Source organism: Carettochelys insculpta, chromosome 8 (genome assembly GCF_033958435.1).
Source record: "Carettochelys insculpta isolate YL-2023 chromosome 8, ASM3395843v1, whole genome shotgun sequence".
In the NCBI taxonomy this organism is placed as follows: domain Eukaryota; kingdom Metazoa; phylum Chordata; order Testudines; family Carettochelyidae; genus Carettochelys; species Carettochelys insculpta.
In genome coordinates, this window is record NC_134144.1 from 55132379 (window position 1) to 55158323 (window position 25945).

At 41.5% G+C, this 25945-nt stretch overlaps 1 protein-coding gene across 1 annotated transcript in view; it reads left to right on the forward strand.

The window, feature by feature from the left end:
- The window catches only part of LRP1B (LDL receptor related protein 1B), a 1349009-nt gene that overhangs the window by 885963 nt on the left and 437101 nt on the right, over positions 1-25945 (forward strand). Inside the window, exons 24-27 of the mRNA XM_075000767.1 lie at positions 10416-10613; positions 11395-11599; positions 23356-23520; positions 24160-24404. Coding sequence (XP_074856868.1) covers positions 10416-10613; positions 11395-11599; positions 23356-23520; positions 24160-24404 — 813 coding nt within the window. The remainder of the gene's footprint in view (positions 1-10415; positions 10614-11394; positions 11600-23355; positions 23521-24159; positions 24405-25945) is intronic.

Consider the following 25945-nt stretch of genomic DNA (forward strand, 5'->3'; position numbering starts at 1 on the left):
ATCATCTCAGGATGAGGCACCTGATCCACACAAAGGCTGTCTAAATGGATCTCCAGCTGCACTGGTCTATGTTACCACCATCAACAGCTACACCTCCTATAGGGGACTGCACAAAGTCCACCAAAGCACTGTCTGTCTTGATAGCATTTCTCAACCATGTGCTTATTACAGAAAACTGCAAAGCAACAACCTGGGCATAAGGTCGTAGGTTCACACAGCATTAAGATGCAGAAAAACTGTTATATTGAGACATACTGTCATTTTGAGATGCTTTGTTTGGGCTTATGGTTTTATCATCCACGATGACTGCAACTCTGAAGCCTTTTGGTCCCATCAAGTAGCACTGCTCTACAGTCATAAAAATTGGAGCATCCACAGCGACATTCCTCAGTCATGGCATAGAGTAGTTAACCTTCTCTTACGCAGGCACTTTTTAAGTCTGTAGAGGCTCAAGTCTCAAAGAATCAATCTTCATCCACACAGTTCTGAATATCTGAACTGTTGAATTACTCTGTTGCAACTTTGTGTGAGGATAATGAGCAATGATCTATTATAACCTGTTATAAGCATTCATCTTTAGAATAAGAAAAAAATAATGTAGTTTTAAAACTGCAAATATCAGTGATTTCAGGAAAAACAGCCTTCAAAAAGATTGCATTAAAATGACAGCAACCACATCTGAAAAGTATACTTTAACATAAAACAAACAAACACCGTTAAATGATGGAAAATAAGGAAATGCACAGAAGAATCAGTCTAAACTTTTTAACTGACTTCCTGTCCCCATCTAAGTTTCTCACAGATAAGATACTTTTAAACTTCTGCTTGACTCAGCCTCACAGATCTGATCATGGTTTACAACATGGGTGGCTGTAGAGTAGTGTCATGGGTCCAGTTGCATCCCAGAACTCAGGAAATCAAGGATGAAGAATAAGTCAAATACTGGGTGAAGGGGAGGCCTGGGCAGAAGTTGGACAGTAAGCCCATTGCATACTTACTCTGCAGTCGTGGCTCCTAAACTGCAGGACTAGGCTTAGCTCCCTAGTCTGAGCATTGTGATCCTGTGCACAGAAGTGGAGCACCACTCAGGTGTGGCCTAGCGATCTGTCCATGATTAAGGAGGGGCAACTAGCCCAGATTTGAGTGATTGGTGTTATAACCTGGTAGCCAGATTAAACCTGAGTTGCTCTGCACAGTCCTTCCTACCACCCCCAGGCCAGGTCTATGTTAATGTAGAAGATTGAATCTTAAAGTGTGCAACTCTAAGGCCGTGTCTACACTAGCCCCAAACTTCGAAATGGCCATGCAAATGGCCATTTCGAAGTTTACTAATGAAGCGCTGAAATACATATTCGGCGCCTCATTAGCATGCGGGCGGCTGCGGCACTTCAAAATTGACGCGGCTTGCCGCTGCCTGGCTCATCCCGACGGGGCTCCTTTTCGAAAGGACCCCGCCTACTTCAAAGTCCCCTTATTCCTATGAGCAGATAGGCATTCTGCTCATAGGAATAAGGGGACTTTGAAGTAGGCGGGGTCCTTACGAAAAGGAGCCCCGTCGGGACGAGCCGCGCGGTGGCGAGCCGTGTCAATTTCAAAGTGCCATGGCCGCCCGCATGCTAATGAGGCGCTGAATATGTATTTCAGCGCTTCATTACTAAACTTCGAAATGGCCATTTGCATGGCCATTTCGAAGTTTGGGGCTAGTGTAGACATAGCCGAAGTATGTAAATTGTGTAGCTGCAGCTGACATACCTTAATTTACACTTCTGGGCAATCTCCACTGCAGTAGGTCACTGGGAGCAGTCGCTCCCATCAATTCCCTTAGTAGTAGTAGCAGTAGTAGCATCCTTCAGTCTACGTAGACTATGGATCGCGCCCTTCATAGTTCCGTTTGGCATCCTCGTTTGCAGCATCGTCTGTGACTGTGATGACCCACATGAGAGTGACAGTCCTTGCTGCATCTGTTGCATATGTAATGGGTGTCTGGCAGGTCCTTGCTGTGCTTTCTGTGGGCTCACTTCTCCTTTGCTAGCTGTGTGATCCTCAACTCACCCTTCTGAAGGCCCTTGTATAGTTCCTGCCTCCATCTGCTGCGATTGTCTGCCAGCTCCTCCCAGCTGTCTGGCTTGATGTCTACTTGCGTGAGATCTCTCTTGCAAACATCCTTGTAGCGCAGCTGGGGGAGTCCGGGAGGTCTTTTGCCAGAGGCTAGCTCGCCATACAGGATGTCTTTTGGGATCCTTCCATCATTCATCCTGTGGACATGGCCAAGCCAGCGGAGCTGCCGCTGCCTGAAGAGGGTGTGCATAGTTGGGATTCCAGCTTGCTCAAGGACGGTAGTGTTGGACACTCTGTCCTTCCACGATATTCCAAGGATGCACCTGAGGCACCATCAGTGGAAGACATTCAGCCTCTTTTCCTGGAGGGCGTACAGGGTCCAAGTCTCACTGCTGTAAAGGAGGGTGCTGAGGATGCAGGCTCTGTAGACTTGCATTGTGGTGTGAGTGTACAGCTTGTTGTTATTCCACACTCTCTCGCTGAGTCTGGACAGAATTGTGGCTGCTTTACCGATCCTTCTATTTAGCTCAGTCTCCAAGGACAAGGTGTCAGTGATGGTGGACCTGAGGTAAACGAACTCGTGGACGACGTCTAATGTACAGTTGTCAATGATGATTGATGGAGAAAAAGCAACGTCCCGAGCAAGTACATTTGTCTTCTTTAGGCTGATGGAGAGCGCAAAGTCCTCTCGCATTGAAGTCACCCAGAATGTAGAGTTGTTCGCGAGCAGGTATTTGCGCTATGTCAGCACTAAGCATGTCACAAAACTTGTCTTTTACTTCCGGTGCAGCGTACAGGGTTGGGGTGTAAGCGCTGATGAGGTGGACAGGACCGGCACGAGTTTGAAGTATGACCTGAAGGAGTCTTTCTGATCCACCCATGACTAATTCCACCATTTGCAGAAGGGTGTTTCTGATGGCGAAGCCAACACCATGCTCCCTGGGTTCTTCTCGGGCTTTACCCTGCCAGAAAAAGGTGTAGTCCTTTTCCTTTAGAGATCCCGAATCTGTGAGACGTGTCTCTTGCAGAGCAGCAATGTCAACTTGGAGCCTCTTCAGTTCCTCATTGATGACAGCGGTCTTTCGGGTGTCGCTGATGTCCTGAAGATCTTCAGTCAGACCTGTCAGCATGGTCCGCACATTCCAGCAAGCAAGCTTAAAATTTTGATGGTTTCCTTTTCTTGTTGATTTTCTTATTGGTTTGCCTGGTGCTTAGCTTACAGGTCACTTGTCAGGTTTGGGAACCTTAAGCCTCACGCACCCAGTGAGGCAGGTGAACTGTGGCGGGACAGTATCCTATTGGCTGGGGGCTGCCCAGCTTGAGGTGGGCGGTGATTGTCCAGTGAGATGCGATGATCTCTCCCCCCATCAGAGGCAACCCCTGGAGCTTGTTCTCTACGCCAGTCGAGCAAGAGCTTATAACCGGTATCTGTTACCTCCCGTGTTGGTTCAACGCTGTCAGCGATGCTGGAGTACCTCTCCAGGCATGAGCTTGGGCAATTATTGGGACCCTGGGCTGCCCACACACCGGTGTTCCCCTCTCGGCTTTACTGATATAGTCCAAAGGAGATGATAACCTCTATGTCTGGTACCAGCTCAGCTGCAGGAGTTGCCGGGTCAATGCCAGAAGTTGGCATAGAACCGCCTTAGGACTCCCCTCCAGATTTTCTGTCAGGGTTTACTCCCTTAGCCTTGCTCCTTTCCGGGATAACCCACAAGGCAGTGGGGCATGGAGAACGTGGGTACAGTCCCACTACCTCTTGCACCTCCCTGGCGCCACATGTCCCCAAAGCTCCCCGTGATGACCACCTCGCCTCCCCAGGACCCTCCTCCCCACCCCTCTGCCTCTCATCGGCTACCATCACCCCCCAGATCCTTCCTCCCTGTCCCCTTTCCGCCCCCCATCCACTCCCATGTCTCCTGACTGCACCACACTGCCCCCTGTCAGTTCTCGTTGCCCGCAGGTCCCCCTTCCCCTGACCTCTCCGCACCTGGCCACATGCTGCTGCAGCCCAACATCCTCCAGGAAGGCTCTGATCTCGCAGCCCAGCCGCACCCTGGGTCCCAGCCAAAGCTACCAACTCTTCATCTGGCTATGGCTGTCCCTGGAGCCCCACAGATCTGGTGCAGCACGTGCATGCAGGGAGCTCAGGACTGGGCGTGGAAGCCATGCAATCTGAGCCAGCATGGTGCAAGCAGCCTCCATGGGTGCTGCCACCCTCACAGCTGTACCAGACGCCCCCAAACCACTTGCCCACCACTGACTTCCCTCGATCTCACCCCCCCGCTCCTCATGCTGCAGCAGGTCCCTCAGCTCCAGCCAGCAGTTGGGGATGATGCTGTCTCTTACACCTGAAGTAGTAACTAGCTCCCTCCAGCAGCAACGAAGGGTCCTGTGGCACCTCATAGACTAACAGAAAAGTTTAGATCATGAGCTTTCGTGAGTTAACTCACTTCTTCAGATGCTGCATCTGAAGAAGTGAGTTAACTCACGAAAGCTCATGCTCTAAACTTTTCTGTTAGTCTATAAGGTGCCACAGGACCCTTCGTTGCTGCTACAGATCCAGACTAACACGGCTACCCCTCTGATACTTAGCTCCCTCTAAGCTCCCCCTCTAAACTCCCCTCTCAAAACTCCCTCCTGTTAGCAACCACCCTGTTTGCATGCACCCAGTCACATGCTCCCTGACTGCTTGCCAGCAGGGCTTTAGAGCTCTGGCCTACCTGAGAGAGTCCCTCCCTCTGACTACCGCTCAGCCAATCGGCACGCAGCCTGAGCACATGGCCAGCCTGAGCACTTGGCCTTTCAAACAAACAAACAGACAGCACAGCACTCCAAACACCAAATAAACAGACAAACCCAGGCCCAGAACCCCCAAACCCAGGCACCCACATACTCCAGAGAGCCACTTACCCAAAGGTGCTGTAGTTTGCCCCCTCCTTCCCCAAGACAGCCCCTCTCAAAACTCCCTCCTGTTAGCAACCACCCTGTTCGCATGCACCCCAATATTTTGGCATTACGGTAAGCAATGTAAACTGGGCCAAATTCAGTTTCATTTGAAAAAGTCTAAATCTGTTGTTTCCTTTAAGATGGCATGAGCGTAAGTAGTTTTTTTCTAATCAATTCACAGACTCCTGGAGCTATCAAGTCATAGCACAGTTAAAAGCTGGTGTCTGGAGAGTAAATAGCAACCACATTATAAAGCTTCTTCCCATCCCACTCCAATTGCACACATTGGTGCAAACTCATTCCTAGCCTAATTGCACTGATTTATGTTGTCTTGAAATGGGAGATGAGATTGCTCCTTTGTGCTAGAGAGCTAACTAACAATAAGGTTTCTAATAAAAATGAAATTATTCTGAGGGGAATTATTACTCTGATCTGAAACTGTTAGTACTGTGGAGAGAATACCAGTTTGTGGTATTCAGTCACACATTTCAATAGCACAGAGTACTAATAATACTTAAGATAATGATAGAGCGCTTTACTTTTCAAAGCACTGTGCAAACATTTACCTGGGTCTCCACCAGAAACTTAATATGAATAATACAAATGTGTTACCTCAGTTCAGTACATTACTCATCATGAGGGTACCAGGTGGGTGAGAGTCTAATGTCTAACAGTGGATGTTTCCTAGAGAAATACCAGAAATGTAGAATACTAAATGAATGATATCTCTCCCCTAACATACATAGTGGGGAGCCTTTGTTCCTTTCATATATAAACCCTAAATGTATATTTCTTTATTTTCCTCTCTTCTCCAATCTCCATCTTCAATTTCACTTTTCTACCTTTTTCCTTGTTTCTGTTTGCATTCTCCCTTACTTCCACTTTTGTTTCCTTCTATATTTTTCCATTTTCAACATCACCATGTTTTTAGCCCTTGTCATTTTAATTGCTGCCCAAATTCTTCTCCTTTGCTCCACATGATGCTTTGTCTCTCACAGCAGCAGGGGGGGGACAGAAGAGCAAAGCACCAGCCCCAGGCTACCTAAGAGTGGACCTCCATGCTGGCTTTCCAAAGATATGTTCTATTAATTTAAAATTTGTATTCACTGAAAATGAGTACACACTAAAATAAGCCAATATTCACATACCAGTTGGATATAAAAAGTGCATTCTTTTCACCTCCCCTCCTCCCCCATTGCATATTGGAATCCCTGTACACAGTGAATGGTGGTATACTGCAATTCCACTAGGAAAAAAAATCAAACAAAATGAATATGGTAAAGGATATTAAAAAGATATCTAAAAGGATATTTTAAAATCTATGTTCCTATTCCGTCTTTCACAACTCAATATAGCAAAAGCAAAGCAGATGATGAACTCAGAGAAAGGGAAACATTCAATATCATTTTAGTGAGAAAAACATGTAATAATTTCTCCAAAAACTACAGCAATTTTGCTTCACGTATATTAATGCACAAGTTCACATCCCCCACCCCAAATAATTGAAATTCTAGCTTCAGTCTCAATTAAAAAATTTTTACTGTATTATTCAGGATTATGGGGTTTTTAGGTAATTAAAGAATTCTGAATAAGGGAGGATCAATGTAGATGTAAAAGCTGAATTTCAATATTTATGAAGTTAGGTTACTAATTTGCTTTGCAGGCATGATTAGAGAAAGCACAGTATAAGGTAACAAATATGGTAATACACCTCATCCTAAGCTCCAGTGACACTGACATTTCAGTTAACGACCTATCTAAAAAAAGAATATCTGAATTTAAAACATCACTGAAAAAAATATGCATTACTATTTGTCCCACATGATATTTTCTTCCAGGGGTTGTTTGTGTAGTTCAGCTTCTTATACTGAATGCTACTAGAAATATTTTTGTTTCAGTATAGCATTCTCCTGTGTGTAAACTATTCTGTGACACAGCACATTGTTTCTGTTTTATGCATCACCAACATTTCTTTATCATTTCTTAGAGTAAGTGTGTAAACATCATAAAGCTTCTTGCCTATATGAACTTTTTTTGTCAAGTATGTAATTATTTATAGCTCAGAGGAGCTATTTTGCCCATTTCTATTTCTTAATCTTTCATTGTATTACTATAGTATAGCTCTGTATTGCCATAGTTAAAGCTGCACTGTGTTTCACCTTTAAAACAGTAGTTAAATCTCTTAAACATAGTATACCTGGCCCAAAGATTCAACAGATAATCTACGGAGTAAAACTCAAATATTCTGCCCCAAGACATGGGAGGGGGAGTGGAGAGAGAGGATCAGGATGTGTTAAAGAGAATTGGTGAAATGTAGGTTCTAGCTTCAAGTTGATTTAAAAAGGACCAAAAATGTCATCTGTTTGCATTATTTTTCTTGTTGTCCTAATGCAATATTTCTTTGCCACTGTTAGCAAATGAAGGAGAAGATTTATGATGAGCAGGGTATTCTACACCATGCCTGCTGATGTGTTAAAGAGAAGGGGTTTGTTAAATTGTTCATCAACTTTAGGAGCTTTTGACCTTTGTGATACAACAGTATGAATGTTGAAGAGCTTGTTCATCATCATACATTTCAGGATTGGGAAAATCACTTATGACTTTGATAAAAATGAGTAGCTTTATGCATGTTGCCTCATAAGCAGTTACTGCTGTTCAGGAAAAGAACCACTCTTTTGTTGGCGATCATTATTTAATGCACCACAAGTCACATTCTTTATGTGGAATTATTAGCTAATGGTGATCATGAAGAAGTTCAGTTTTTAAAAAAGGGAAGTGAAAAGTTCCTTTTTTGCAACATTTTGACTTACTCTGCTTCAGAATGGCTCAGGAGACATTGGAATTCTGCCTGTGGTCATGTTCCCACAGTAACACAGACACCATTCAAAATGAGGCTTAATATGGTCAGAATAAAAGAATTTTTTTCTATTCTAGAGGCATTAGTATTGCACTGTTGAGGAAGATCTTCAACAAAGCAGTGTATATTTTCCAAAATATAATAATCTTTGCAATATTGTTCTTTAAAGTGGAGCTTTTACATGGGCTTGATAAAGTCATTAAGATTTTGGGTTTTCTTTTTTTTTTCTGTTCCAGAGCAAGCTTTCATTTGTACAAAAATCTTGTTCTTTGTGAATGTAGTAAGTGCTGTTTTAAATAGGTCTTCCTAACTTAAATTAGCATGACATTATGTGTGACTTAAGGTGTGTGTACACAACATACCTATCGCAAACCCAGAGCTGCAAGCAAATAAGAAGTTAAGGCATCTAAAATTGGATTTCTTTTACTCATCCACTCAGTGTTGGACATTTCACAAATAGAACAAATACCACACACCAGACAATGTACATTATCCTTTTTTCCATCTCAGTAGGGAAGCCAGTGTTCTAGCACACTTTCAAAAACACAAGCATGTATGACTTTTCAAGAACAGTTCAGAATGGTTAGCAGAGGGGAAGTCTGGTCTGTTTATGGTAGCAGTGAATTTGAGGAAAGTTTGTGCTGCCAGATACCTTCAATTTACATTCCCCTATTTTTCTTGGCTGAAGCAATGGACAAGATCAAGGAAAAAGTAGAAGGGATATCAGTGCATGGGAAGAGAATTAACAATTTGAGGTTCACAGATGATATCGTTATCATCAAGGAAAATGAAGAGAAGCTAGCAAGACCGGTGCAGGTGCTAAATGAGGAAGAGAAGCATTATGGACTGATCATGAACATCAATAAAACAAAGACAATGGTATTTGGGGATAAGGAAATAGGAAGAAAGATCAGTGTAAGCAGGATTGAGCTAGAGAATGTAGAGAAGTTCACGTATCTATGGAGCAACAAGACATAACCTAGACAGTAGGAAGGAAATAGGGCGAGAATAGCGAAAGCAAGAGCAAGTTTGAAAGCGATGGATAAGATCTAGAAAAGCAAAACAATTAGCTTGTGGAAGAAACTGAAACTTGAAAATGTGTATTCAGCAGCATGTTTTACTGTTATGAGACATGGGTGATAAGATTCGAGAGAACAATATTGGCATTTGAGAGGAGTTGTAATAGAAAGATCCTGAGAACAGGATGGATGCAGGTCATCAATGAGGAATTATATGGGAAGACACAGCTAAAAGAGAACCTTCTGCAGAAGGTTATACAATGGAAGCTACAGCTATTCGGGCGTATCTGCAGGATGAACGACAAGCGATAAGTGAAGACCCTGGTATTCAGCATAGCGGATGGCTTGCATAGGAGAGGCAGGCCTCACAGAGAAAGGGTAGATGATATAATAGATTGGAGCAGAGCTAGTCTAGAGAAGTTAAGTCATTCCACACTGGATAGGGAAAGAGGGAAAGAAATAGTGAGGGAGACATTGGACACCAGCAAGCACTGAGCCCATGGTGGTTGTTGATGATGATGACGATAATGCATAAGTTGTTTATGCAATTTAACTCATAAAAAGTAATGTGTTATGATATTTGTTAAAGAATATGGTTTCCAGCTAATTGTTAATTACAGCAACATTAGATACCTTTGAACTGACTTATTTTCTCTGCAACATTTAAGAAAATGAAACCCTAAGGCCTTACTGTAGTTTAGATAGCCTTTTTTTTTTTTCACCCAACCTTAATGTTTGAAATCTGGGGGGTAGGGCAGGGGAAGAAAAAACACTCCACCACCTATATCTTGTTCAGAAGGTATTTTTGTGCTGTACTTGTGGACTGCTAATTGACTGAATGGCTGTGGCCATACTTGGCCAAAACTTCAAAATGGTATGCTAATGGCCAAATTGAAGAATACTAATGAGGCACTGAAATGAATATTCAGCACCTCATTAGCATGCTGCCAGCGCAGCACTTCGAAAGTGCCACTTTCACTACATGTAGCTTGGCTACGTGGGGGTCCTTTTCAAAAGGACCCTGAAGACTTCAAAATCCCCTTATTCCTGTCAGCTGATAGGAATAAGGGAATTTTGAAATGTGTGGGGTCGTGTAGCCGAGCCATACGCAATCAAAAGTAGCACTTTCAAAGTGCCACGGCTGGCAACATGCTAATGAGGCGCCAAATAGTCATTTTAGCACCTCATTACTATCCTGCGATTTGGCCATTAGCATGGCCATTTCAAAATTTTGGCCAAGTGTGTGGCCACAGCCATTGAGTCAGATATTCTTGTTGTTAATGTCAATTAATTACCTTAAGTTGAGGCTGGTGAGCAGCAATCTAGTTTGTTCTGAAATACATATATTTGCAAGATTTACTGTTTTTTGGAAAAGAATGAGCTAGTAAGGCCTACAATTCTATATTTCAATCAAGCTATTCCTCCAATAAAATGCTCTGTCATTCTTTTTCACATGTGTATGTGATATCTATAGTCTAGTTAAATTCTGTTATTTATTATATATTTTAATGTACATTTCATTGTATTTCCAGATCCTTTTGAAGCTTTCATAATTTTTTCCATTCGTCACGAGATCAGAAAGATTGATCTTCACAAGCGAGATTACAGTCTCCTGGTTCCTGGTTTAAGAAACACAATAGCACTTGATTTTCATTTCAATCAGAGCTTACTCTACTGGACAGATGTGGTGGAGGATAAAATTTACCGAGGCAAGCTTTCTGAAACTGGAGGTATGCATTTAACTGTTGACTTATTTGAGTAGAGCCTTAGAAAGAGTGCCAGCCAAAGTAATACACCAATAGAACATCGGACTTGTCAGATTTTGGCCAAACTATAATTCTTACTCCTTTTGTGCAATATTGTTTCAGGTTATCTCCAAACTCAGGCAGATGTCACTAGTTTAGTTATGTTTGGTGTACAATTTGAATGTTATCTTTGGAACCATACAGTCTAGAAACATGAATTTTACTGTGATTCTTTAGATTCTGCTGCACAATATGATTACTTTTGTTTTTACACATAGGCTGTGTATACAGTAGCCCCCTTCTTTGAAATATTCCATAAAAATGTTTTCTAGGTTGATGTACACCCATGTATTCTTTAACTGAAGACCAAACAAACAAAACCACACATATTTAAAGGTTGGGAAATTTGAATTCTAAATCCCCTGCATTTCCTATTTCTGTAAAATAAAACAGTTCAGTTTTCAAAATATTAACCAAAAATGTACTTTGTACAAAAGCAGATAGTCTCTAATTATGTGTGAGAAATAAAAATAACTTATGAAGATAAATGCCATGTCAGTTTAGCCATTACCACTGAAAAAATATACGTAAGTGCTCATTAAATGGAGACCATCTCAACTATAGCATCAGAAAAGTGATACATATTTTTGCAGGGTTTCATAACTTTTGTTTATCTATCAGTAAGGGATCATGCATTTATCACATTTTAAGTGTTGTATTCTGTTCTGATTCTTATGTAAGTTTTTAACCAGTTGATCTTTTGTAGGTGTGAGTGCAATTGAAGTGGTAGTGCAACATGGACTGGCCACTCCGGAGGGACTTACAGTAGATTGGATTGCAGGAAACATATACTGGATAGACAGCAATTTGGATCAAATTGAAGTCGCAAAGCTAGACGGCACTTTGAGAACAACATTAATAGCTGGAGCTATGGAGCATCCCAGGGCTATAGCCCTGGACCCTAGATTTGGGTAAGCATAAAAGATTTCTTTTTTCATGTGTGCTTTATTCTTGGCTTTCAAAAATCATTCTTCTATTTTCAGATGAAGAGTGCTCTATGAGTTCCAAGCATTTTTATTTAGTAATGATCTAAAAAAAATGTTTACTAGATAACCTGGTAAATCCATTCATTTTACCCAGAAATGCATTTCTGGTAGTTCTTTGCTTTATATTATTTATTATGCATCCTAACAGTTCAATTATACCAAGTCCTAAAATCATATGTCAAAGCAACAGTATATTCTTCTGTTCAACATAGTATTATATGTGATTTTTAGGTCATTTTTTCAAGTGGTTTGTCTGTCTTGATACCATGGCAGGTGTGTGGGGTGGCAGAATGGAGGGTGTCCCAAAGGGTGCATCTACCCTTGCATTTCTCTTTCGAAAGAGGTACACAAATTAGGCACATTGAAAATGCAAATGATGCATAAATTTGAATATTTGGCACCTCATTTGCATATTCTAATTTTGAAAGAGCTTCTTTCAAAAGAAGAAAGCCAGTGTAGATGCTGCTCTTTCAAAAGTAAACCCCATCTTCAATAGAATCCTTCTTCCCATTAAATAAAGGGAGGAAGGATTCTTTCAAAGATGGGGTTACTTTCTAAAGAGTAGCATCTACACTGGCTTTCTTCTTTCGAAGGAAGCTCTTTCAAAATTCGAATATGCAAATAAGGTGCCAAATATGCCAAATGTGTACCTCATTTGCATTTTCAAGTTACCTCATTTGCATACATCTTTTGAAAGAGAAATGCAAGTATAGACGCATCCAAAGTTTCAGTACACCACAGCTAAGTCAAGTAAGGCTAAAATTAAACAAATATATTTATATTTCTCAGAACGTTTGTTGTTTTGCTCTATTTAAATTTTAAATTAAATTTGTAAATACATGTGAAGTCTACAGGGGCTATGTCTACACTATAGCAGTCTGTCAACAGAAATCACTTCTGAAAGAGTTCTACCGGCAAAACTTCTGTTGACAGAGTGCATCTACATATAAAAACAGACCAAAAGAGCAATCTGCTCTGTCAACAGAGAGCAGCCAGACTGCCCAGCCCTGTCTCGAAAACACAGCTTACTGGGAGCTCTGCAAAAAAGGCTGCCCGGTGAACTGGAAGCCCTTTCTGTTGTCAAAAAGGACCTAGAGCACCCACACTGCACTTTTGTTGACAGAAATATATCAACAGAAGAGTTATTCCTCAACGCAGAGGGGAATAACACTGTCGGGGAAAGTGCTCTGTCAAGTGCTTTTGTCAAGACTGTCGTCAAAATGCCTTTTGTGTTTAGATACTCCCTGAGTTTTGTCAACAAGAGAGCAGCTATTATCATAGATGAAACCCAGTGACAGCTCAGTTCTTATTAACCTGTAAAGTATATAAGGTAACTGAATAAGTTATATGACACTCTATGATGTTCTCCCTGGTGAGACAGTAAAATTGCTTGAAGAGCAACTGTGCACATCTTTTCTTCTGGTAAGCAAGGAAAAGATAAAATCTTTGAACTGATAAAGCATCACCTGCTGTCTATTCAAAAGAGCACTCGAATAATAAAATGATAGATTATTAAATTCAAGGGTTTGCTTGCATTGCTGCTAAATATTTAGTTCTAATTCTTCTTTGTAAGCATATGGCTGAGACAATTCTTATAAAAACTCTTAAACTAAATTTCTCGGGGCTTGTCAAACTTCGAAGTACCAGCATGCGTATAGCCGTGGGCACTTTGAAGTTCCCTCAAAATTCTGAGGAGTAAAGGCACTTCAGAATAGTGCAGGCTGTTCAAATGCCCGTGGCTACACACATGCCAGCACTTCGAAGTTTAACACTTGGAAGTTGCTGGGGGGGGGCGTGGATTAGCCTAATGAAGTGCTGTGTATTTACTGCAGCATTTCATTAATAATCTCCCATCACCCTGATTGACATGCCCCCTTTGAAGCTGGGGGCAAGTGTAGACCCAGCCTAGACGTTTTAAGTCACAGAATATGCTCAGGAAGAGACTGTAACTATATCTGATAAGCTGCAAATATAGCCAAGTAGGAGTTATCTGGAAACAAAAAAAAGAAAACAAAAACAAAAAAAAACTGGTCACAGAGGAAAACAGCTTTATGTTCCTTAGAATGACAATCCAACTGAAAGAAAACCTATCTTAGGTATTACGATAATTTGATTTCAGGTCCTCCCTCCTTATCTATTCTTTAATTGTTGTAAAAAAGAAATTAATAAAGCTGTCTGGGGAAAAAATAAGACCTGGTTTTCAAAAAAGGGTACCCAGGTTTGCTTATGTTAACTAGTATATATAGATGCAAATCATGAACCAAACTGAATAACAAGGGTATAAATGGGCTGACGGTAGCTGTGTGAGAGGGAAAATAGAATTAGCAGTTTCTTTGTCCCCTCCTCACCTACCTGGCCAGTAGGAGAGCTGGAATGAGGCAGGGATTTTGCAGGGCTAATGTTTTCCCCTGCTGCCATAAAGCATCAACAAGTTTAGCTGTGCTGGGTGTAGATGCAGCAAAGTTTAGTTCCTTTCAGAGCACTGAGGAAACTGTTAGAGAGTTTGTTGCCCAACTGTGCCATTCCTAAGGCTGTGAAACAATGCACTGCCACCTTATTCAGGACGTGGGTCAATGTGTGTTTGAGTCCCAAGTGTATCAGCATTCTGATAGCTAGTTAGGTGTGCACATTGAGTGTTTATGCACTTCAGTTTCAGTTATGTATTCACAGTTGTATGCAAGCAATTGTGCATGTCTGAAATCTAGATCATAATGCCTAGATTTGGTTCAGTCCTTATGTGCATACAATATGGAAGACTTCAGATGTACAGCAAAATATTAATGTTTTGTCCATTTGCATAGAAATCTTATATTAGATTTTGTTGACATGTTAAAAATTTAGAAGGTTTTCTGAAATCTTTATTTTTTATCCCTGGTGAAATGTACTTCAGCAAAAACTGGAATTGGCTAATTTTACTTAGCACAATCATTTGTCCTCTAACACAGCTTGTTCTCAATCAGACTTGGAATAAGTGCATAATTTTAGAAAATGCATATTTAAAGCATTTAACAATTTCTTGGAAACTCATAGCAATTTAAGGCGTTTTTGAATAGCTTTACGCAGCAGTGTATGTGTTCAGATTGCTCGTATTAAACTGACTAAATAGACTCACTGAGAAAGCAATGTAAAGAAGCATTCTGAACTGGCTCCAGATCTGAGAAATCGCTCTCACCAAAGCCAATCTGAGAAGCAGGTATGTGAGTTCAGTGAGGGAATGTATATTATTTTAAAAATGAACATAGCTTGAGGGAATTGGCATGTGGAATGATTCTGAACTTTTAAAAATGTTACAGGCCCATTTTTAGCCTGTTTAATTTAAAGCATCCTTAGGCTACTTTAAATTACATCCAAAATTTTTGTAAAGACAGGAGCAACCAGGCCATAGTAGGCAGCATAAGCTTTTAATACGTGTGAAATGGCATACCCTGCTGCTAACCAATCAGTGTTTACAGTGAGGGATTTAAACAGGTTATCTTAAACCTTGCCCATTGGATTGCACAACAGTATCCAGGGAACCCCAAAATATTTCCTCCATCTGACACAGCCATAGATATTCTCTTATGAATTCACTCTCAGCATAGAAAGAGAGGAAAGGGCTATCCAAAAAGGAGCATTTACATCTGGGAGCCTTACACAATCCCAAAACTGAAAATGTGAATAATTAATAAGTATTAAGATAATACATGCAGAAATATGGACAAAGCACTACAGATTCAACCCCCTCCTGCTACCTATGGGCGAGCAATAAGTTCAGCTCCTACAAAGTCAGTAACATCATAGAAAGCCAATAATTACTCATACCTCCAGTGTCCAAAAATAGAGGCATCACATTGCTAGGTTTTCTTTTAAACATATGGGCTACATCCACACTACAGTGATCTGTTGACAGAAGTTACAGTCAGAAGAGATCTTCTGACAAACTTCTGTTGACAGATCACATCCATATACAAAAGCAGATCAAAAGAGCAATCTACTCTGTCAACAGAGAATGGCCAGACAGCCCCGCTGCTCTCTCGACACAATGTCCAAATGAAAGCTCAGCAAACAGGGTTACATGGTGAACTGGAAGCCCTGTCTCTCGACAGAGGGTCCCTAGCCATCTAAATGGCGTTTTTGTCAACAGAAACTGTTGACAAAGGCATTATTCCTCATTGCAGAGAGGCAGAATACCGTCAGCAGAAGTGACGAGTTTTGTTGACAGACTGTCGACAAAACACATTTTGTGTATAGATGCTCTGGAAGTTTTGTTGACAAAACCCTCTAGTATAGCAGTAGTCATGCTGTATGCAGAGTACTCTATGGAGTGGTGCCTTATAAACACTGCTTTGACCCTCCCTTGGAAATTACCTGCATAGCTCACTTATTGCTTTGCTATTCTTTGGTAATACGTATGTAACCCTTGTATTAATGCCAGATGCCTGCCAGAAGGGCCAGGTTCAACTCTTGTGGGGTTTTCCTATCAAGGATACAACCAACCGGCTCGAGCCCCCACCCAGTGCCCTGGGACAATTTCAGCCCCATGCTGGGTGCCTGTAAGGCGGTTCTCCCCCGCCTCTCGCAAGCACAAAGTCTGAGATAGAAATGGCTTGTTTAATGACCATAACCTACCCCAAGGTTACAGTGACAGATGCAGTATATCTAAGCAAAGAAGAGACAAACCCCCTTCACCCAGATACCATCCCCATATGCAGTAGAACCCAGTCTCTTGCTGGGGGCTCTTGGCCCTTTACCACACACACAGTTACAGGATGTACTTTCTGCGGTGCAGTCCCAAACCCAAAGCCCGCAGATACATCACCAGGGCAGTACTAGCTGTCCACTTTTCTGCAGCCTCCCCTTGCTGTCACCAGCCGCCTGCCGTAGCCCACCGGTCGCCGTCGTCCGCCGCCGCTCCTACCGGCCGGTCGCTGTCATCCACCACTGCTCCTACCGGCCGCCCGCCGGTCGCCGTCATCCACCACTGCTTCTACCAGCCGCCCACCGTCGTCACTCCCAACCCCACTGCTTGGGATCGCCCTAAGGCAGAACCCTGTGATTTCAGCTCTGCGCGGCCTCAGCTGCCACTCTGTGATTTCAGCTCCTGGCATCTCTCATATGGGGTTTCACAAACACCCTAGTATCCAGTTCTAGCTTTCAACAGGTGGGGAGGGTTAGTCAAGCCAGGCTTATAGCTATATGGCCAAGGCATAGGCAGGGCCATGGCACTCAGCAAGCTGGCTCAACCAGTGCCCCTCCTCTTCTTTTTCACAATGCTTTAAACCAGGGAGCCCTGAGTAATCAATGTCTTACACAGCTAAGGCGACTGCCCTGTCCCCCACAACAACCCAGAGCCTTGGTGAGATCTCACAACTCCCGCATTAAGTGTCAGCTTAAATTGTGATTTTACAACTACATGTTTACAAATCTCATGGCTTACTTGCTACCCATTAGGCTTTGCCCGAAAAGGTATCTCACATGCACACCTTTGCATTCTCATGCAAATGATCACTGGGAGACACACTCCTCCCAGCCTCAGTATCACACCTGCCGCCCTTTGCATTCTCATGCAGATGACCTCTGGGAGACACATTCCTCCCAGCCTTCAGCAGCATTGCGTTCCTTCTGCCACATTCCTTACATGTACATCCCAAATCTGTGGTAATAAAACCTTTATGGCATGTTAAATCATCATGTATACAATATGCATATTAGACATTTTTAAATTAATATTTGTGGTCTATTTTAAAATGGGGCCTGTGTGTATAAAATAATTGATTTGTCTCCTAAAACTATCCAATTAGTTGCTAAAATACAAGAACATACTTTAATATTTGTACCTACGTATAGCACAAACAATAAAGTCCTTCAGAGAAATTTGGAGGCAGTTTTAAGGGATTAGTTTTGCCTTACTGATTAGGCCGTAATCTCAATCTTAGTAGAAATAAAATTTGCTCAAAGCAAACAACCCTGTCTGTGATTTTTTTCATTACTTTTATATTACAGATTTTTTAACTAAACATACAGTTTCATTCTGCCTGAAGAAATTGATTAACTAAGAAACTGAGTTACATTTTAGAATGATTTCTGATTGTGTATACTGTACCATTAAGTAATAACTACTGTTGTTTAAATAAATACTGTGTACAGGTGCTACAGGAAAATTCTGTGTTCTGAGGGCTGGAACGATCAAAAACACTAGGGATTATTTTTTATGTAGTTTGTAAGAATGCTCGTTGTTATGTAGTCTAAATGAGGGCTGCAGGGTACTATTTGCCCCCCCACACACTTGGCCTCTCTCTTCCCCTCTTAGGTGTTGCCCCCAGCAGGCTGAATAACTAGCCCATGAGCCCTTGCATAATTTCAAATTTGAGTGAATTGTGATGTGGCCTGGCACAAACTTCACTGTTGCTGTGACCCCCACCAGCATGCAACACCATTCACTCAAATTTGGGCTGGCTCAGCATCCATCAGGAGTGAGTGATTTTGCACCCTCATGCACCACATTGCAGCCAGGGCTGTTATCAGTATGAAGCAGTATGAAAGAACAGCAAAAGCATGTAGGGGCAGCAAGTGTAAGTAAAAAAATTACATGTGGCAGGAAATATTAAAGGCAAATAGAATACATTAAGTGCTACAGAAAGATGGAAGAAAATGTAGGTCTTTGACTTAGCAGGGAATGAGAGCCAGTAATGGATGACTTCAAGAAAGGTAAGATGCTTTATTCCTATTTTGCTACAGTTTTCAATAAAAAAGGTTAATGATGACCATATACGCCACATAATTTAATTCTGACAATTGGTGGAAGGAATATAAGCCAACATAGGGAAAGAAGGGGTTAAAGAATGTTCATATAAGTTAAATGTGGTCAGGTCATTATGGCCTGATGAAACTCATCCTAAGGTACTTTAGGAACTTAACTGAAACAATCTCAGAGCTGTTACCTATTATCTATGACAACTTCTGGAGGAGGGGAAGACCTTGTAGAACAGTGGGGAAGGGCAAACATAGTATCTATCTTTAAAAAGGAGAAAAGGAAAAAGGCCCAGAGACTTGTAGACCAGTCAGCATAACTTCAATAAGTGGAAAGTGCCGGGCCTTTTTCTGGACAGGCTAAAGGATGTTAGACTAAACAAAGCCCTACACCAAGGAGGTCTGTTTGACACCTCCTGAGCACAGATCCCAGGACCCAGTCAGTTCCCGGCTGCAAACCCAGGCAGGAGAGATCCACCTCGGTTCACACTAGACCACCCCACCAAGCCTCCTAGCGGGGAGCGGCTGGCAAGGAAGAGCGAGACCAAGGACAAGGATTAAAATGGTAACAAAATAACGGTTTTATTGGAACAGCACTAACAAAATAACAAACTATCTATACTACAACTTTAATGATACCTAGAAACTTACTGGTAACATTGTGAAGATTTGACGATTCCTGGATGTAGATGTAAATTTTATTAAGCCGGAAGGCAAAAAATTAATTTATTAGTAGGAAGAGATAGGTAAAAGGGGAAGGGTTAAATATCCCTGCTGCCAACTAATACAGGTAGGGCGAGGGGTGCTAACCCCCGCCTCTAACTGGGGGCAGGGTGCTACACCTGCCCCAATGTAAAGGCCTGGGGGCGGTCAAGGTTGACTCCTCTTATTTGTGGGAGGCCTTCCATTTCCCCTGAATAGGCTCTATTTAAAGGGGGCTCCTGGGCGGCCTTAGCTCTGCCTCAGGTAGCTCTGAGGTTGGCAGCTGATGGGAGGTGAGGAGGCTGAGCCTTCACTCACAATAATATATATAAAGGAGGATTGAGGGTAAAACATGGCAAGGAATAATACCTTCCCAATAAAATTATTACTAAATACCTTAATATATGCTATAATAATATTAATATAAAACTGTTAACAATTAATAATTAAATGTGCTGTAGTTTGTATACCCTGGGCTCCAAGGCCCGGCCCTGAGGGTCAGGCCCTCAGGTTCTGTGCCGACCTCATCAGGCCGGCACACTGCAGGGGCGCGACCCCTACTCCCCCTTTGGGGGCCCCGATGTCCCAGGTGTTTTGCGGTGAATCTATATAAAGTGTTAATCTGGGTATGTTACGTGTCCAGGAGCTGTAGTCGAGTCCAGTGTTGAGTCAAGTCCAGGTAAGTAGAAGAGTCCGGTAATCAATATGGCGGCGCCACAGGTGGAGAGGTGGGAACGATGGTAAGATGGCGGCCTCCGGGTTAAGCAGCTGAGAGCACAGTACCCACCAAAGGCGGGCCAGTTTGATGCTCGGCCACTAGCCCACGGAGACCGCTTGCCGCTGGCACCACAGGTGGAGGGGAGCTGCTGCTAGAGAGGGTAGGCGCTGCCCGAGTCCAGTTAGCGCTGCAGATGGAAGGCAGTGGTGAAGTGATTTTCAGCTCAGAGTGATTCAGCTGCTTCGCCTGTGTGGGCTGGCCTAAGGGGCTACGTCTACACTTGCAGCCAACATCGAAATAGCTTATTTCGATGTTGCGACATCGAAATAGGCTATTTCGATGAATAACGTCTACACGTCCTCCAGGGCCGGCAACGTCGATGTTCAACTTCGACGTTGCTCAGCCCAACATCGAAATAGGCGCAGCGAGGGAACGTCTACACGTCAAAGTAGCACACATCGAAATAGGGATGCCAGGCACAGCTGCAGACAGGGTCACAGGGCGGACTCAACAGCAAGCCGCTCCCTTAAAGGGCCCCTCCCAGACACAGTTGCACTAAACAACACAAGATACACAGAGCTGACAACTGGTTGCAGACCCTGTGCCTGCAGCATAGATCCCCAGCTGCCGCAGAAGCAGCCAGAAGCCCTGGGCTAAGGGCTGCTGCCCACGGTGACCATAGAGCCCCGCAGGGGCTGGAGAGAGAGCATCTCTCAACCCCCCAGCTGATGGCCGCCATGGAGGACCCAGCAATTTCGACGTTGCGGGACGCGGATCGTCTACACGGTCCCTACTTCGACGTTGAACGTCGAAGTAGTGCACTATTCCTATCTCCTCATGAGGTTAGCGACTTCGACGTCTCACCGCCTAACGTCGAAATTAACTTCGAAATAGCGCCCGATGCGTGTAGACGCGACGGGCGCTATTTCGAAGTTGGTGCCGCTACTTCGAAGTAGCGTGCACGTGTAGACGCAGCTAGGGACTCAGCAGACGCCGCACCTGCAGCCACGCCTCCCTATGCAGGACCGCAGAATCCTTGTCTGCGCCTCCCAGGGCCACAGAGTGCTGCGCAGCACCTGCTTATATTCTTAGTCCTCATACATAATTCACGATTCTGTATAAATATTCATGATGAAATTTGCGTGCAGGTGTGGTTTTCAACCAGGTCCTCTGAGGGAAGGAAAATTCCAGAAACTCCTCCCTTTGCCCAATCAGGAGCCTGGAATTTGAACACCTAGTTATGAATTATTTATGAGTTCAGTTTACCGGGGAAGCTAACTGTCAAAAAGTGACTGTTGATAATGCTGCTAAATGGCAGCCTGTGACACTTTAGAATCTCATGTGTCTGCACTGATTTTACACAGCCAAAGGCATGTAATCCCTGGCCCACGGGGACGATTATGTCCAAAGGTGTTAAAAAATCCTGACAGAAAGATGCTGGAACAGTTATTAAACCATAAATGTGTAAGCACCTAGATAATAGGGCTATAAGGAACAGTCACTATGGGTGTGTCAAGAACAAATCATGCAAAACCAACTTCAATTCCTCCTTTGGTAGGATTGCTATCAGTGGAAAGTTGTAAAGAGTGGACATGATATACTCTGAGTAAGGCATTTAACACAGTTCTACATAACAATTTCATAAGCAAACTATATGAAATTGCTGTAAGATGGATGTACAAACTTGCTGAAAGACCTACTCAAAAAGTATTTATCAGTGGTTCACAATGAAACTAGGAGGGCATATCTAGTGGGGTTCCTCAAGTGCCAATCTTGGATCCAGTACTGTTTAATAATTTTATTAATAATAATATTTGCAGAATGTGAAAATTTTCAAATGGAAGCAAGGACCTCTTTGGAAATCTTAGACTTCAAACCCCCGGTGGTCCACGGACCACCAGTTTAAACCCACGTTTCTATGATAACGAAAATGGTTCACCAAACCTTTGAACATAGTCTGCATACCTGCAGGGGTGCACGGGCCAAGTCGAAAATCACTGCAGTAACTTTTAACATTTGTAAATGACAAAAAACTAGGAGGGGTTTCAAGCATTTCGAAGGACAAATTGAAATTCAAAATGACCTTTATAAATTGGAGAATTGGTTTGTGTTTGACAAGAAGAAATTCCATAAATTAAAGTGCAAAGTACTTCTGTAACAATTGAAAATCAAACATCAAGCTACAAAGTTGGGGCTCCAAGGATTATAGTGGACCAGTAACTGCATGAGTTGTCAATGTGATGCACTGAAGAAAGCTAATATGATTCTTCGAGGGGCCTGCTGGTGTGGAAGGGGGAGGCAAAGATGGCAGTTGCTCTTGGGCCCAGCATTTCAAAGGGGCCTGGAACTCCAGCCACCACTGCTGCCAAAGTAGCAGCAGTGATAGCTGGACCTTTGGGGCCCTTTGAAACATCACAGAGCTCTGTGACACTACTCTTTATGTGGGTCTGAGGAATTGTGGAGGGGGCAGTGCTGATGGCCTTAAGCCCTGCCCTTTTGACATTTGCCCCAGGCCATTGTTGGCCCCCACGTTCTGGGTATCTTAACAAGAATAAGACACAGGAAGGAGGCAGTTGTCTGTTCTGTGTGGCACTTGTGAGGCCCCAGCTTGCAAAAAAAAGCACTGTATCCAGTTCTGGGCACCACAGGTTTTAAAGAATGTGGACAAATTGAAGAATCAGAAGAGAGCAACAAAAACGATAAAAGGGTTAGAAAACCTTACCTAGGAGGAAAGGGTGAAAAAGATTAGCATGTGTAATCTCGAGGAAAGAAGACTTAGGGGTAAGCTGATAGCGGTAACCAATGTATTAAGGGATTTTATAAAGAGGAGTGATAAAGTGTTCGCCATATCCACTGAAAGTTGGACAAGACTTAAGCATTGTAGTGTTCTGCAAGGGAAATTAAGATTAGATATAATCAGGAAAAAATACCAGTTATAAGGATAACAAGAAGTCCTGTGGCACCTTATAGACTAACATATTTTGTAGCATAAGCTTTCATGGGCAAAGACCCAATTCGTCAGATGCATGAGCGATGATATAAGGATAGGTTAGTTCTTAAATAGGCTTCCAGAGGAGAATGTGGAATCCCTATCTTTGGAACCTTTTTAAAAGAAGTTGGACAAATCCCATCTGGGGGTGATTTGAATCTATTTGGTATTGCCTCTGTACAGGGGGTGGACTGGAAGACTTCTTGATATCCCAATTCAACACTTCACTTCTATGATTCTATGACATGTGGAAATGAAATACTTATGCTTTACATTACATAGCTGTTTTGAATATGGCAACATGTTTTTGTACATTACCATTGTCATTTCATCCTGATTCTGTATGCAAATGGTTACAATTCTCAAAACTATTTTATGTGCCTTATTATTTTCTGAAATATTTAGGTAATATTTAAACATTAGAGACTTTCTTATTGTAAATATTTCTTTAATTAGTCTGTACTTTTTTTGGTGCCTACTTCACTGTGTTTCATTTAGACATTGAAATTATATTGTTTCCTTCCCTCCCCCACAACCCTACAGAATTCTGTTTTGGACAGACTGGGATGCTAATTTTCCCCGCATTGAGTCAGCTTCCATGAGTGGGGCAGGAAGAAAAATCATCTACAAAGATATGGAAACAGGAGCCTGGCCCAATGGTCTTACTGTTGATCACTTTGAAAAAAGAATAGTATGGACAGATGCGAGGTAAAACAACAATAAAATAGTTTACCACTGTATAGTGTTTTATGTAATGACTAATCTGGATTGCAAGCAATTATGCTACTTTAACCTCATTTATTTAAACACCTTATGTATTTCAGTTTTATGTTTCAGTTCATTGAAGTCAGTCAGAGTTCAGATCCTGAATATATGTTTTATGTTTCTATGAACAAAACCTGAGCTTTTTCACAGTATGTGTAAAGAATAAAATTTTACTTATCTTTCTCATGAAAATAGTGTCATTAACATTTGAGATCCACATGTTGAAGGCCTCCTTGTTGGTAAAGATTATTCTTTTTTAGTTCAGGCGATGCACATTACTTTGTATTTCAACTCAATGAAAAGAAGTCTTACTTTTAAATTTGAGAGAATACGAGCAAATGAGTAACCTATATATCTTTTAGTCAAGAAATTCTAGATAATGTTCCCTAGAGCCACTCTGAGGTAATGATTGTTGTAATATGTTTTATCAGTAAACTCCTAGCTTTGTAATCTGCAGTGACAGGGTCAAAAATACATTCAAAGAATATTCACTGTTGTATTTTCAGGCCTGAAGTACTATGAACTTAACCCTTTAGCTGTCCTAATATTTATGAATTATTTTAATTTGTGTTTATCTTCTAGGTCGGATGCAATTTATTCTGCACTATATGATGGAACTGGCATGATAGAGATCATACGAGGTCATGAATATCTTTCTCACCCCTTTGCTGTCTCTTTGTATGGGAGTGAAGTGTATTGGACTGATTGGAGGACCAATACATTGTCAAAAGCCAATAAATGGAATGGACAAAATGTCAGTGTGATACAGAAAACCAGTGCACAGCCTTTTGACCTTCAAATATACCATCCAAGTCGTCAGCCACAAGGTACCTTAAACATAATTGTTTATTTGTCTAATCAAATATGTTTACTTCTATATAATCCAATTTTTAGTGCATGCACTATGTGTTTTCCTCTTTTATAATGTCCCAAGAAACACATGAACTAAATTTTGAAATAGATAATTGATAGTAACTTGTTGGAGGTCCCATTGTTCAAATGTCAGATTATTCAGGGATAATAGAGAATATATTCAGTTTTAAGGAATATAGTAACAGCAAATTATCAGTATAGCTGTTTGTAGTTCTGGCAGAAATTGCTACTACATTGTAAGCTTCTTATTCATAACATTGGGATATTACTCCTGCAAATAGAACCAGTGATATTTTTGAGAGTAAATGCTCACCAATGCACATAACAGGTTCACAGTCTGCCACTATGGTAAAATATACAATATTTTTATCTAGAATTAAATGAAAATCCATTAATTTGTGTATCACTTTCTGATTTTATTTGTTTTTCTTTTATTTCATCAACATGAAATTTAGCTCCCAATGTGTGTCTATTATTTTCAGTTTTGGTTTTCTAAATACATTTGAAAGTTTATCTACTACTGTGAAAACCTTGCCGCACATTTGTAAATATCAGCTTGTGGACAAGCTTTATTACTGGTTAAATTAAATATCATCTGTTTTCAGTTTTGAAAATGATCCTACTATGTTTTAAATAGTAACATTACCAAGATCACTAGACACATAATAATCAGTGAATTATCTGCCCTATTTGTCTGCATCAGAGAAGTATTACATCTGGTTATGCAAAATGAAAGAACATGTTAAAATGGTGCTTCTGAGGACAGAATTACAAAGAACGTAATTCAGTTTGCATGAACAGTGTAACAGGAAATAATCACTATAATTGTTTGTAGTTCTGAAAGAAATCACTACCAGATGAACTTCTTATTTACAATGACTGATACTTGCTCTTGGAAATAAAACCAGTGATACTAGTGGAACTATGTGCTTACTAATACACACAACATGGTTGTAGTCTGCCCCATAGTAAAATACTCATGATTATTATTACTTAGAAATAATACTTAAATTCTAATAATAAATGTTTAAAGATAATCTAATATCTGTCTTAACCTAAATGTAACAAACTATTATGTTTTTTTTAAATAGAATGAACAGCATTTAGAAAGCTAAAGTTTGTCTGAATATTGTGAGATAATAGTCTTGATGGTTCCGTTTTTTCTCAGTTCCAGAATTTCAAACTTACATTCTTGTTAATAAAAATATGGAATAGAGGGACCTAACAACATTGCTTGTAACAGCTACAATCTGTATGGGACTGGTAAAAAATGAAAAACTAAGAAGTGTGGAGTCCTGTTTTTAGAAAATTTTGTTACAATTTATATATTGAACCTGAATAACTTATTTTTAGCTTATTTATACCACTTCAGTTTATATATATATATTGCCAATTAGTACATTGACCACTGTTGGAAGACAGGATACTAGAATAGATGGACCATTGGTCTGACTTATCACAATCATTTTGTGCCATATTCTAAACAGTGCAAATG